The sequence below is a fragment of the Vanacampus margaritifer genome, chromosome 17 (assembly GCF_051991255.1).
Source record: "Vanacampus margaritifer isolate UIUO_Vmar chromosome 17, RoL_Vmar_1.0, whole genome shotgun sequence".
NCBI lineage: Eukaryota > Metazoa > Chordata > Actinopteri > Syngnathiformes > Syngnathidae > Vanacampus > Vanacampus margaritifer.
Genome location: NC_135448.1, coordinates 2,877,212 through 2,892,340, shown reverse-complemented (window position 1 = coordinate 2,892,340; position 15,129 = coordinate 2,877,212). Strand labels below are relative to the sequence as shown.

Sequence of the window (15,129 nt, the reverse complement as noted above, 5' to 3'; positions counted from 1 at the left end):
CAGATTGAGTAATATCAGAGATCCTTTTTTTGTTCTGGTTCAGACTGTTGTATCCATAAATGCTTCCAAGAATGAGAAAATCATTATTTGCTTCTAAAACACAAATTATCCAATGACCTAACGGATCCCCTTTTGTAGTTAAAAATTTCCCAGGGAAGTTGTTGAAAAGTAAAGCCACACCTGCTGATCTATTTGTTCCATGACTTAACACAATTTTGTCACTCCACTGATTCGTTCAAAATCTTTCATCCATGTCATTCGGATGTGTTTCTTGTAGAACAGTCTACTTTTCACTTTTGCAAAACAGGATACTAGACTTTCTCTGAGTAGAATCTCTCAGATCTCTAGCACTTAAAGAAATAAAGGAAGATTTAGAACTGAAAAAAATATATATAAAAAAAAAGAAATAGAAATGTAACCAGAAATATGAACATTTGTTTCAAATTAAGCACTATAGTATTGCCCCTATCTAATACTATTAGTTTGTAACAAAATTTGTGTCAAATATTAATCGAACATGTAAGCGTATACTATACATTACTAAAAATGAGATACATATTCAAGTCTGAAAAAAAACAATTTAGGTACACAATGTAATGCATAACCGTCATATTTAAATTTTTAGTAAAGTGACCCAACTCACAACAAATGATACTGTTTGTATCAATAACAATAACCCTGAGATAATATTGTAAATATAGAGCTTCCAAGAGTACAAAACTGAGCACAAAACAATTAGAACAGTATGCAAAATTGCAAATGTATTTTCTAATGGAGTGATCAAATGCCTAAGAAAACAAGGCACATATCATTAACATGTCGTATTTTGTAAACAAATTAGACTATTTCCACCCTGTTGCCCCACATGACCTCGGGAAGTACACGCTCTTCCCTGCCGCCCATCTTCGGCTACGCAGCCGCACAAGCCTCTCGGTCAGCTTTGTAGAAATCTTGCTTGAAGTGAATTCCCAAGTCTTTGCAGATTTGACAGTTCTTGGACAGCTGACAGCAATGGTGCCTCATTGTGAACTGGATGATGACTTGGCGGTGTTTCCCCTCCACTCTTCTCCCAAGGTGATGAACGGTGTCAACCACAGATTCCATCGATGAAGCCCACTGTAGTGCAATCTTGGACAATGATCTCCATGATGGTGTCTCGGATGCGTTCAGCATCTTTTTCTTTCAGGCCATGCATTTTAAGATTCCTGCGTCTCTTGTACCTCTCCATCTTCAACATCCTTTCTTTCAGCTCCTCATTTTCTTTAATTAGGCGAGGCACATCTTGTTGTACTGCTTGAATAATGCCTTTGCACTCTTTAATCTCCGCTGCATTTATCTCCACTGCTTTGGCGATGCTAGCCACCATGATGGAGTTTTCTCTTAGCTGCACACCGAAGGTATCCATTTTCTCAGTTAGCTTTTCAATAGCAATGAGAAGTGCCTCGTTTGAGGCGGCAGGAGACTTGGAAAGAGTTTATCTTCGGCAGTAGCTCACTGCTTTTGGTTGGAGTACCAGGAGGTTCCGTTCTCTTCCCTGCATTTGTGGCTGCAGCCTTCTCCAAATAAGTGTGGTCATTCGGACTAGCTTTGCCCGAGGTAGCAGCTGCCACTAGCTTGGCTTGAGGCTTTCCGGTCAACATGTCGGCTCAAAAAGTACTTTCAGTTCTCAGTTTGTCCTTTAAGGAACAGCAAACGCTTACATGAACATTTACTTAAACGTTTGTTGAAGTCTGACTGAAAAACATCAACTTTCTTTGTAAATTTCAGGGCTCTGACGCAAGAGCTAAAAAACAACCATTTGCCTGACCCGCCATCTTGCCCGAACCCTCATCTTGCCAGAAGTCTTCTAGACCCTTATGACTCACGAGGGGCTGTCAAGGCGCTATCTATGATGAGCATGTGCAGAAGATTGGCCATCTTGGCTTGCTCATTATGGAAACAACACTAGAACAAAACACCTTTATATGCCTGCGCGAAATAAAATAATGATACATGAAAAAATATATCTTAGATTCTTGATGAATTTTAAAGTAACTAAGTAACTTTTAATCCTATAGGTTTTAAAGTTGAACATTTTACTTTTGACTCCATTACATTTCCAGTGAGTCTGCATTATACTTGACAGGAAGTCTGTGGTGTGTGTGTTTTAAATAACCCCCACCCTCTCACCCAGTCTCAACCCCAATGCTATTGTAACCCTAAGATGTTGTTGTCGTTTCTGGAGGCTGGGTAAAAGGGGGCTACAAATAGTTTAGAGTTAATGATGTTTTCTGGCGTCTTCCTGCTAAATTAACCAGACAAGGCAGGACGGGATTCAGGCACGTCTCTCTTTTAACTCTTTTCTTGAACGAGGCTCAATCGGTTACACCTCTGTCTCTGCGCTCATGACATGCGCAGTACACAAAACACTTCAGCATGTAAAACTAAAATAAATACAAAACCAAAACTAATAATTCACAAAACAAATATAAGTCAATTGCAAGTAAATACAAATATTCATTTGCAAACGTTTTACACTATGATATTGGCTACACATTGTTCTAAAGACAACAAAAATAAACCGTACCCTCTCACAGCAAACTATAATTACAGTATGTGTCAAAATATTTTCTATTCATTCAAGACATGCTTGGGTACAGAACTGCTTTGAATAAAATAAATAAACAAATACAATATACAAAAACAAATGTGCACCTGTCCTGTACCTTTGGCAACGTCTGTTTCATTTTGCGTGTGTGAACGCGTTTTGACTTACAGTATGTGGTTGCCGTAGTTAGCGATTGCATGCGCGTCACAGATCGTGCAGGGTTCAAAGACACGCACAACCAACCAACCCAAACGTAACGACAATGTCCCTCCCCTCCCTCGAGACCTGTGTTGCGTTTATTAACTCTTTCACTGCCAGACGTTTTCAGAAACGGGATGTCGCCAGTGCCAGCCGATTTAAGCATTTTGACTGATCTTTCAAGGTCCACAGAAAATGTTGTGTTTGGACTATGGAAAGACACATACTACCAAATGAAAGATTGAACTCTCATCTTTCATCAGAAAAAAAAGTTGTTTCTACCTTATTCCGTTTTTCAGTAATCAACAATAGAAAATGGTTAGTTTCACCGAAATGCTCTGTTTTGAAACAAAAAGCGGAGAAAAAGAGCTTTTTGTGAAACGATGTTATTTCATGCACTCTAGTGAATTGTACACTTCTTTTTGTCCATGAATGATGCCACAAACACCTAAACAGTGCTTTACTTCTGTAAAACACTTACCACCAACAATGAAAAAGTGTTTTTAGATTGCAAAATACGTTTATTTCCATTCAACAGTGTAACAATTTGACAAAACAATTTCGCAAACTATTTACAAATGTGTGCAACTGCGGTACTATTTACAATTATGTGGATGTTTCAAATACAGTTTTTCTTTTTGTAACACTCCCCTGCATGCAAGGAGAGGGAGCAGGATTTGCACAACAGAGTAGTTTCACTGCGATGGCCCCTTTCACGTGCAGACGTTACACTTTCTTGACGGCCTTTTTTTCCGGGGAATAGCAAGTAGCAGACTGTACCCACTACTCCGATGAATATGCATTGGACTCGGGGCACTCTTCGTCATCCGATTGAACGTCCACCTGAGCATGCTCGGTTGTGCTCCGCGTTTTCCGGTGTTAGCATCGCTAGCCCGTGAACCTTTATGACGTCGTCATAGCCGCCGCGTCAGCGCTTCCAACTTCGGCGTCAACCTCGGAGTCACCATCATCATCATCGATGATGATCCTCGTCGTCATCAATGTGCTCTTTAGCGTTTGTCGATGCCTTTCGTCTTTGAAAAAAATTCCCAAGTGTGAGCTGCTTGCAACCGGTCGCCATTGTTCGCTTCTTCAGCCATCTAGCTCCGCCTCACATCTTCTACTGCCGCGTCAATGCTTCCAACCTCGGAGTCACCATCATCATCGTCGATGATGATCATCGTCGTCATCAATGTGCTCTTTAGCGTTGGTCGATGCTTTTCGTCTTTGAAAAAAACTGCTCGAGCGTGAGCTGCTTGCAACCGGTCGCCATGTTCTCTTCCCTTCCCCAGCCATTGTCCCCTCTAGCTCCGCCTCACGTCTTCTACTGACGCCTACCCAATCTTGTCAAAAGAGAGTCATTGCTGCCATCTAGGGGCCAAAAATAGTCATTAGGCTAACTAGATCTGCTTGAAACTTTCACCACAGCTGGCCAAGGCTTTCCTCCACCTGTTTCAAAAAAATTTATAAAAAAATTGGATGACGTCTTTTAACGTCATTGGCGGCCCTCCGTAGGTTTTTACTTGACGTCTTTTAACGTCCATGGCAGTGAAAGAGTTAACAGTCACACATAAGAGTGCTAAACAGAAATGGCAACACTGCGACAAGTGTTGGTACCAGATGTGATCGGGCTGCCAGATGGTATTGCGGTCGCCTAACGAACACGTCACGCTACATGATTGTCGGGAAATTATCCAATTGATGTCAAACATTGGAAAGGAAATATTAAAGATGTAATTTAAGTAACAAAATGTACGAACTGAAATTGTAAAAATGTAAATAAACCTAAGAATATAAAAGCAATATATATTGAATAAATAAAATAGATTGAATAAATGATAAATTCACAAATTAATTGCCTGAGATGTGACAAATATTGTCAGTTTAGATTACTAATGTGTTCCTATTATCCTTTAGACTATCTTTGTGATGAATTTTGATTTGTGAACTGCTAAAAAATAAATTGAACCGAACACATGCTATTTTGTTAGCGCTGCTGGACTCACGTCATCGGCAAGCTCGAAGGCGCTTCAATCAATTTTTTAATTTCTTCAATCTTAAAGTATCCTGCTTTTATATTCTTATTTTATTTTATTTTTTTTTTATTTACGTTTTGACAATTTCAGTCCATACATTTTGTTATTTAAAGGACATCTTTAATATTTTTCCAATGTTTTGACGTCAACCGGATATTTTTTTTCATTTGAAAAAAACTTAATTGAATAATTTTATTTAACTATTGTAAATGGATAATCTCTACCCAATCCTTTATCGTGATGTCATCAGTAGGCGACCCCGATAAAATCTGGCAGCCCGATCACATCTGGTACAGACACCTGAACACACAACAGCTATCACATAAATGTAACCAGGGCAAAATGAAACAACAAAACACACGTATGCCACTATCCAAATACATTTATTACAATATATTAAGAACATGGAAACTTTCACAAAGGTACATACATTATGAATGTGTTTTCCTAGAATATTTACCTTGTCAGCATTAACAGTGACAAAATTCGGCCCTACATAAGAGAAAGCTAATATTTAAAAAAAATAAAAATAAATAACAAAGCCGACATGGTTTCAAATTTTAATTTTCATGTGTTTTGTAGGTGAATGAGAATTTCAAATGAAGACTCTTCCGTGTCCTTCAGACTCTGTGTGAAAAGCTGAGCGTGCTGCCATGATGCATCTCCTTCCCCACCACTGAGCTGCGCCGTGACAATGAACTCAGAGGATCCGTTTAGGGACTGGAAGGAATGCATACTCCCATCTGAAGGTTTAAATATAAGTGAAAATAAGCAAATCAAGTCACATTGTGCAATATTTAATGAGAACCTATGTTGCATACCTCCAGAAAACTCAGTTGTAATCATGCATGATTGCAAGAGCCAGCTGACAATCCCAAAGTTGAAAGATTGACTGCTGGCCCTGATTGTGACAGACTTCACACTTAGTTTTACTGGAGCGAAGTCAAACCTCCAGCTGATTTGTCCTATAGTGGAGCCTTCAATGCGGGCAATATATACCTGCAGGAAGAAATATAGCAGCATTGAGTAAGACAAAGTTGGATCATTCCTTACTATACAGGTGCTCGTCAAAAAATTTGAATATCTTCAAAAAGTTGAATCATTTCCATAATTCCATTCAAAAAGACAAACTTTCATAGATTCAGGGCCCACAACTTAAGTGATTTCATGTATTTCTTCATTTATTTATTTTTGGGCTTCCAGCTCATAAAGCCCATGAAAACAGGATGTCAAAAAATTTGAATAATGCGACAAAATCACCATGCATACTTTCCAGTCTTTTGCATAGGGGAAAAAAGACGAATGGATGGATGGATATTTTCAAAAGAATGTCAATCTTCAATAGTTGGTTGGATTCCCTTTGCCTTTATCACTGCCTCAATGCGCCGTGGCATTGCCTGGGGGTCTTGGAAGCCCAGGCTTTCTTGATGCTTGCTGTCAGCTCTTTGTTTTTGGGTCTGGTGGCCCTAAGTTTCTTCTTGATAGTACTGTATTTATTACAAGAAGAAAATGAAGGCCACAATACAGTATTATCAAGGAAAATGAGGGCCACCAGACCTTGCAAAAGTATTAGCCCCTCTTGAACTTTTTGACCTTTTGCTAAATTTCACACTTCAAATTCATTTTGTGTGTGCGTGTGTATGCACACGTGTGTGTGTGAAGAATCAACACCAAATGGGACACAATCGTGCAGTAAAAAAAAAAAAAGGATAACTGAAAAGTAGGACATGCTAAATTATTCATCCTTTTTCTCTCAGTGCAGCCAACTGCTGTTAACAAACGCTCTTCACCTGATCTACCTGAGTTGAAGCTGTTTTACAAGGAAGAACGGGCAAAAGTGCAAAACTGAGACATACCATAAAAGACTTGCCGCTCTTATCACAACAAAAAGATGGCTCTACAAAGTATTAAAGGGATACAGACTCATTTAGCCATTTTCAGCAATAAAAGTTGTGCCAATTTAATTTGATAATTTCATTATTTTTAATGTACAAATAATACCTTTAAAAACACATTTTGCCACTTGCTGTCGACTGAAAATGAGATCACAGGTGCTCAGAACTCAGTCAACCACGGCTCACCTGTTTTTTGGGTTTGGTCAGCAAACTGAGCCATGATTGGTCGTTACCCGTTTCCTCAGCACAGGTGATGCCATCTTCAGTCGACAGGAAGTGGAAAAATGTGTTTTTTAAAAATATGAATTGTACATGAAAAATAATGAAGTCATCAAATTAATTCTGGACAAAATATTAACTTATTACTGCTGAAAATGGCTCAATGAATCAAAAATCCCTTTGATCTGGCATGGGATAAAAGCATTCCTTTTAACCTGAATTTAAAAGCATTTATACTTTATTGGTATGTTTGAAAATTTTATTCCTATTTACTCAGTGGTCAAAAAACATTTTGGTGCCCAAAAAGTTTTAAGTTTTTTTTAAATTTACATACAACTTTTTTCCCCACAAACCTTACAATAAACATTTTTCACATTGAACAAGGACAAAGTTACCTATACACATCCCCACATATCCAACAACCTTTTGTCCTTCCTTTTCCTTAATCACAATTTATTCACCTTCACAATCTGTAACTGACACAGTGTCACTATTAACAAGAAAAAATACCCCGCCCAAAAAATAAAAGAAAACAAAATTAAACATTATAGCTTTGAACCAGGGTGTTGTTTTTTTGTTTTATACAAGTCCTATATGAAATCAGATCTATGTTGTCTAACATATATCAACCAGCCATTCCAAATAGTTTTGAATTTCTCAACTTCCATTCTAAGTGATGCAGTTAGCTTCTCTCTAAATAAATAATTTCAAGTCTCCAAGTCCAAGTCATTGCTGTATTTCCTCTGCAGACTCAGTGCAGCTGAGCGGAGAGCTTGGGGGAAAATCACGTGCAATGCATTCAAAAAACAAAGTTTTCATACACATCATATGTTCTGTCCAGTTCAGACACTAAGCAGTCAATGACATAGATGTACACATAAGTACAGAAGCGCCTGCGGCCTGACAGTTCACACTCTGGCTCAGATGATTCGTCAGACTGTCTTTCTTTTTTTCTTTTAATATGTGTCTACCTTGTACTACTTGTACAGCTGTATCAAAGCTGTCAAACTGATCCCTCAGACCAACTACATATTCACACAATGACCGAACCAGATCCACAGCATTGCAATCCAACTCCACCACTTGTAGGGCAGCACTCACACCCTGGAAACGTTTAAGAATGGCATTCCACATGTTGCACATTGATGCAATTTCAAGTCTATTCATCTTTTGTGCAGCACCCTAGCCTCCTCTCTTATGCTCCAATTCTGGTGCTCATCATCAGCAATGTTGAGTAATGCCTCCCGGATCCCGGCATAATTCTGACACAGGGCTTTGGTTAGAACAGTGTGTGCTGACCATCTTGCATCACAAGGTCTCAATTCTTTGATATTCATTGGGCTGCAACGCTGCCTTGATCATCTGCCAGCGTGAAGTGGTCTTCGATGAGAAGTTGAACAAAGCTTGTTTGTACAAAACTGAAAAACTGGTCCACATGTGTGATGTCAGGTGTGGAGTCCACACTGATAGCAAAATACTTGTTTCACTCTGCTGATAACTTCATCCAGCACCTTCTGTCCCATCAGCTGTATGAATTCCTCACACACATTCAGAAAGAGGTAGGATGGAGTTCCTTTGCCCGCGTTTCCATATTTTTCAATGTGAGCTTTTAAGAAAGGATCAAACTGGCTGATCAGCTCCATGTTGCCCAAATAATTTCCATTGTTGGTGTCTCCAAACTTGTGGCTGTCACCCCTGAAAGCTAGTCCCCTTTCAGACAAATACTTCACAACCGTAACAACCCTCTTTAGAACATTGTGTCCAATATTCACACTCCTCATTAAACTGTTTCTTAAGTTCTGAGTCCACTGTCCCAGTCAGCTGCTTGATTTATGTAAGCAATCATGGCTTTTCTGTGGATGTCAGAGGTTTCATGTTCTGCTATACGATCACCTGTTTTCAGTCAGAGTAACTGCCACTAACAAATGAAGATTTTTCTTTGCTCTCGCCAAAAATCTTGCAAGCAAAACAAAATATACTACCTTGTGATGGTGAATAACAAAGCCATTCTCTAGTTACATACTCCCCATTACTCAGTTTGCGGTGGAAATATGTTTTGAGAAAAATCTTCGCTGGTGTTTATATATGCGCTCCGATGCACGGAGGTCGGCACTTTTATTTTGACACGTCTCCGGTCCTATTTTCGGCCAGTAAGTGCGTGCCTGCCGGTCAATTTTGTCTCCCTAGCGGGCCGGGTCAGTGCTGTAAGGGCCATCGCCGGAGTCGTCTCCCCCCTCCTCCTTGATAATTGAGTGTTACGTCTTCGTCGTCGTCGTCCTCCTCCAAGAACTCTTCCTCATCCTACGCTCTTTTTCTCTTTTCCTCTTCCGCCTTTGCAAGCGCTGCGGCCGCGCCTGCGGTCCCCGCCTCATCTGCTGTTCTTTGCGAGTGAGGTGGTGAGCATTTTGAGGGTTCGCCACCATCCGTTTCACGTCGTTAAAAAAATTCTGTGAGCTTTGGGATGCTCTTTAGTAGTTCTCTTTCTCGAGATTCTTTCTCGCGAACCACCTTTCTTTTGTATGCACCGCTCTCAAATTTCGTTTTCCTCAACATTTTCCAACTAGCCAGTCACTCTGTCAATTAAGGGGGTAAGCTTGATAGACGTACCAATAGTAAACAAGGGGGCGGGGCGCCGGCACGGGTCGAGCTTATAGTTAATTTAGATCAATCAGCAGCCACAAACGTGAAGTATAAAATGATTGACAAAACTTGACAAGTAACAAAACAATGTGACTTTTGCAGCTTATAGATAGGCCTCTGAATTTGGTAGGCCCCTGGGCTTCAGCCCAGGCAAGCCCATGTATATTAAAGCGGCCGTGACAGTATGTGAGAAAATGTTAACGCCTATCAAGAAAACTGCATGTATAAAATGTGTGGTGAGGTGTGAGCCTTAAAACATATATAATAAATGAAAAAAATATATTATGAACGAAAAAACATTTAGAATAAACTAAAATATATATACTGTGTTGTATAATAAGTAAATTAAAAAATACTTTAAATGGAAAAAATTATTGTAAATGAAAAAAGAACATATGATGAATGAAAAAGCATTCGTAAAAATCATACAAAACAAAAAAAAACATAATTAACGAAAAAATATTTCTAATTAACGGAAAATTAAAATAAAAAAAAATTAATGCGGATTTTCATCATCACGGGTAGTTTTTGGAACGTAACAGGGAACAATGTATTTGTAAAAAAGAAACAAAGAAAAAGAAAAAAAGTTAAAATTATCATTGAATACATTTCGTTCCATTTCACGATAGTGTCCCACTTGGTGTTGATTCTTCCCTCATTTTCTTCCCCCATTTTCACAAGTTATTGTAAATATGCTTTTGTTCCCAAGCAGCAACAACAATAAGACGTGTTATAATTTCATATAGAAAAATTTGTCATTCTTAATAGATCTGTAATGAATATTGCCCGTTACCCTCAATTTTTTAAATTTGCCTTTTAAAACACTTCCCCCTGGGGAATGTGTGTGCATGCCTTAACCCTATGTTTTCTTTAACCAACCAGAGACAGTTAAAAAACAATTTGAATTTTCCTTCAGCAGAGACTGGATTTCGTTTTTACAACCCACAGGAAACACATACCTCAGTGCTTACCTAGATCTAAAATCCTGTTTAGCAAGCAAACTAGCGATAAAGACTGCTTATCAGTCCCCAGACCACTATTATGGTCTGGTCTATCTACAGGAATCAGCCATGTGTTTTTGGAAACAACGCCCCTTGGAAGTTATATGGTACAAAAGTCACTATCGGTACTATCCTCAAGTATCCTGCCGCTCGTAATTAATCTGAAGTCTACATAATTCGGGACATAAACGGACTATGTACTTGACTGACATCAAGTGACTTCTGTTGTTTATCTTTGTACACAACCTCTATGTCTATCTCAAATGAATGATGTGTGTAACGTCTGCAGCCATCTAAGTTGAGCTAATTAGTAATCTTAGCGGATTCAATAACTTTATAAATCGCAGTAATGTTTGAAATGTGTTCAGAATGAGAAATGAAGCATCTGGCTTGTCAATTCTCATCAAAAACTATCAAATGCTATCCCAAAACCTTGGTCTCAGTCGACCAAGACTGCTTTAAGTACAAGGAAGAGGCGGGACTACTACTCCGACCCCCTGGGACACAAGTTTAAAAGCCAGCGCGCAAAATAATAAATAAATAACTTTCCCCTCTTCTTCTCACTTCTTCCTCTTCGCTCTTCTTGCCCCATGAACTTCTCCTGACCATCACGAGAGACGTGGTCGCCGAACACGCTGAGACCGACCACGTGGCTTCCTTCTGTGAGCCCCGGACTTGAGCCACCGCGCGCCCCAAAGCACGCATCACGCAAGGACTCGCAACCACACTGCGCGTCCCAAAACGCGCGTCTGTTCCTGCCGAGAGCTGACCCACCTACCTTCCGCTCTCTGAATCACGCAGCGTCCCGCCGACCAGGTTCCACGATGGCTGTTAGGCACAGAGCCCCTGCGCCAGCGACCCATTTCTGCTCCAGCCGTGCACCTGAGACGCCCCGCAGCACCCAAACCAACTGACAGCGGCCTCTCAACCAACCACGCAAGCACATCACCACCAACCGGAACTTGTGCCAGCCAAGGACCTACTGCGCGCCCTCCACACCGTGCGTGCACCTCGCCACCAACCGGAGACCTGCAGCGGCCTCAGTCGTGCGGCCATCACCATCAGCCAGAGACTCCATTCCAGCTGTGTGTGTGCTGACCGCCCAGATCGCCGCCAAGAGTTTTCTTCAACTGAGGATCGACGCTCGCCAAGTTCCAAGTTGCAATCTGACCATACCACTGGCGCGATGCTTTGATTGACAGGTCAAAACGCCTCCATCTCTATTTCCCATCTAACTTTTACATTACCTTTTTTTAATCTTAGTTCGTTAGGTTGTACGTTTTCTTTTTATCTTTGATTCGCATTTTAATTCCATTTCATTAATAGGTTAGGCTATGTTTAATATGTGTGTGTTTACTAAATAAATGTGTTGTCTAGAAATTCCATTTCTGCCGAATCATTTGTGTTTACTGAGTGGATTAGTAATTCTCTTATTAAAGCAAAGAACTCCATAATTAACTAAAGTAGCAACTTCAGATTATGAATACTTGATAATAGGATTTTTATCATTTATTTTGCTCCTACAAACAAGCAAAGTCAACGTGGTACCCCCAGAGGTTGCTGAGGAAATTACAACTCCCCTCAGTACCGTTTACATTTCTCGTTCGCCATTACGGCAACCCAAATAATCGCTACATAGAAGACAGGAAATTTATATCATATTAATGGCAGAACAGAACTTTACTGATCAGTAAACATACCTTCTGCCAGTCATTTTCCACCTTCCTAAAGACAGACTCCTTACTCCACACACATTGATCCCAGCAGTGGATGATCTCAAAGTCATTGGAGACGCGACAGTATTGGTCTTTAGTAGCATTGTACAACACATGAATTAGCTTGGCTCTCTTCTCATTTTCAGTGGGCGTGAACACATAGCCACCACCCTGAGGGCACAGACAAATACAGCATTAGTAATTAATATCTTTACACTGTCTCTGCTGTACTATTTCTACCTTTTAGGGCCCAATGGCTTGCCACTGGGGCATGCGTACAAATATTGTATACCCTTTAAAGAGAGGTACATATTAGAACCCTCACAATTTGTACCTTTGTAGGCAAATAAGTATCTTGGGGTACAAAGGTCCCTGTTTAACTCTTTGACCGCCAGATGTTTTCAGAAAAGGGATGCCGTGGGTGCCAGCCAATTTAAGCATTTTGACTGATCTTTCAAGGTCCACAGAAAATTTTGTGTTTGGACTATGGAAACACACATACTACCAAATGAAAGATTGGACTCTCATCTTTCATCAGAAAAAAAAGTTAGTTTCTACCTTATTCCGTTTTTTTAGTAATCAACAATAGAAAATGGTTAGTTTCACCCAAATGCTCTGTTTTGAAAAAAAAAAAAACGGAGAAATCAAGCTTTTTGTGAAACGATATTATTTCATGCACTCTAGTGAATTTGACACCTTTTCTTTCCATGAATGATGCCACAAACACCTAAACAGTTCTTTACTTCTGTAAAACACTACCACCAACAATGGAAAAAGTGTTTTTTGATAGCAAAATAAGTTTATTTACATTCAACAGTGTAACAATTTGACAAAACAATTTGGCAAACTATTTACAAATGTGTGCAACCGTGGTACTATTTACAATTATGTGGATGTTTCAAATACAGTTTTTGTAACACTTCCCTGCGTGCAAGGGGACGCAGCAGGATTTGCACAACAGATTAGTTTCACTGCGATGGCCCCTTCGCGTGCAGACGATACACTTTCTTGCCGGCCTTTTTTTCCCGGGGAATAACAAGTATATACTGCAGTGTGTGTTTGGCCATGTTGCCACCAAGTCTACTCTCAGGATCATGATACGGTGACGTTACGGTGGTGTTACGTCTGGCTTCCTCATGTCGTTCAGTTCCTATACCGGGTGGTAAGAGATGTTCTGATCCATCTTATCCGCTCCATTCATGGTGGCATCGTAGTCCATAACCAGTGTCTTCTCCGTGATCAGACTGTACCCACTCCTCCGATGAATATGCATTGGACTCGGGGCACTCTTCGTCGTCCGATTGAACGTCCGCCTGTGCAGAAGTGCTCGGTTGTGCTCCGCGTTTTCCGGCGTTAGCATCGCTAGCCGGTGAGGCTTTATGACGTGATCATAGCCGCCGCGTCAACGCTTCCAACTTCGGCATCAACCTCGGAGTCACCATCATCATCGTCATTAATGTGCTCTTTAGCACTGGTTGATGCTTCTCTTCTTTGAAAAAACGGATCAAGCGTGAGCTGCTTGCCACCGGTCGCCATTTTCGCTTTCTCAGCCATTGTCCCTTCAACACTCTAGCTCCGCCTCACGTCTTCTACTACTGACGCCTACCAGATCTTGTCCAAAGAGAGTCATCGCTGCCATCTAGGGCCCAAAAATAGTCATTATACTAACTAGATCTGCTTGATACTTTCAGCACAGCTGTCCAATGCTTTCCTCCACCCATTTCCAAAAAAAAAACTTGGTGAACGTCTTTTAACGTCTTTGGCGCTCCTCCGTAGGATTTTACTAAATGTTATTTAACGTTTTTGCCAGTCAAAGAGTTAAGAGGTACACTCGTGTACCTTTGAGGATACTGCCCCAGTGAAAAGCCATTGGACCCTCAAAGGTACAAATTTAGCCACATTTGTGCACACTTAAGTTAAGCATGAAATAATAGAAAAAAATACTTTTTCAATTTTACAAATATTTTAACGACAACATTCACAGATTAACGTTCTAACAAAGCAATCATCTTACGAAAGCACCTCTCTCTCTCTATCACACGCTGACTCGCTCTTGGGGCCCCTTAATGGTCACGGGGCCCTAAGCAGCGGCTTAGTTTGCTTATGCCTTGCTTGCTTGCCCTATGCTTGATCAACCATTAACATCGCATCCTCAACACTTTATATTGGTAAATCATTTGTAAAAATAACACCTACACGTGGAATGACCAACAGCACAGATTTTTTAAAAAATATAAATTTTTACCAAATTATGACTTATAAAGCTTTGGCTCTGACGCCAGCAATATTTCTGTTTAGACATCGGTATTCTCTTTATGTTACAACTTTGAAGCTTAATCTGTCGTCTCAAGCATGTCGATAACGTATTCTTTCATTTTGATCCAACACTGTTAGACATGACACTGTTAGACAAATCAGCAGTAATATACCACTTTCTAGCCAGTATGACATTGTAAATACAATTTGTGGTATAAAAAAAACAAACTAACCCTGTTATTTGCACCGCATCATGTAAAGTTTAACTGATGACATGCACAAAATACAGTATTTTACTACTATCTTACAAAATGCTGTATGTTACTGTTTTTTGCTCGATGGTTACTGTATTTTTTGTTGCCTTTAACTCTTTGACTGCCAGACGTTTTCAAAAACGGGTTGTCGCCAGTGCCAGCCGATTTAAGCATTTTGAGTGATCTTTCAAGGTCCACAGAAAATGTTGTGTTTGGACTATGGAAACACACATACTACCAAATGAAAGATTGGATTCTCAGCTTTCATCAGAAAAAAAAAGTTTGTTTCTACCTTATTCCGTTCTTCAGTAATCAACAATAGAAAATG

At 40.0% G+C, this 15,129-nt stretch overlaps 1 protein-coding gene across 1 annotated transcript in view; it reads right to left on the bottom strand.

Moving 5' to 3' along the window:
* Nucleotides 1-5,188: 5,188 nt before the first annotated feature.
* ngly1 (N-glycanase 1) overlaps nt 5,189-15,129 on the bottom strand; it is a 30,158-nt gene continuing 20,217 nt past the window's right edge. The window contains exons 10-12 of the mRNA XM_077548037.1: nt 12,277-12,462; nt 5,643-5,820; nt 5,189-5,564 (exon numbers count right to left, since the gene is read on the bottom strand). Coding sequence (XP_077404163.1) covers nt 5,389-5,564; nt 5,643-5,820; nt 12,277-12,462 — 540 coding nt within the window. The 3' untranslated portion in view covers nt 5,189-5,388. The remainder of the gene's footprint in view (nt 5,565-5,642; nt 5,821-12,276; nt 12,463-15,129) is intronic.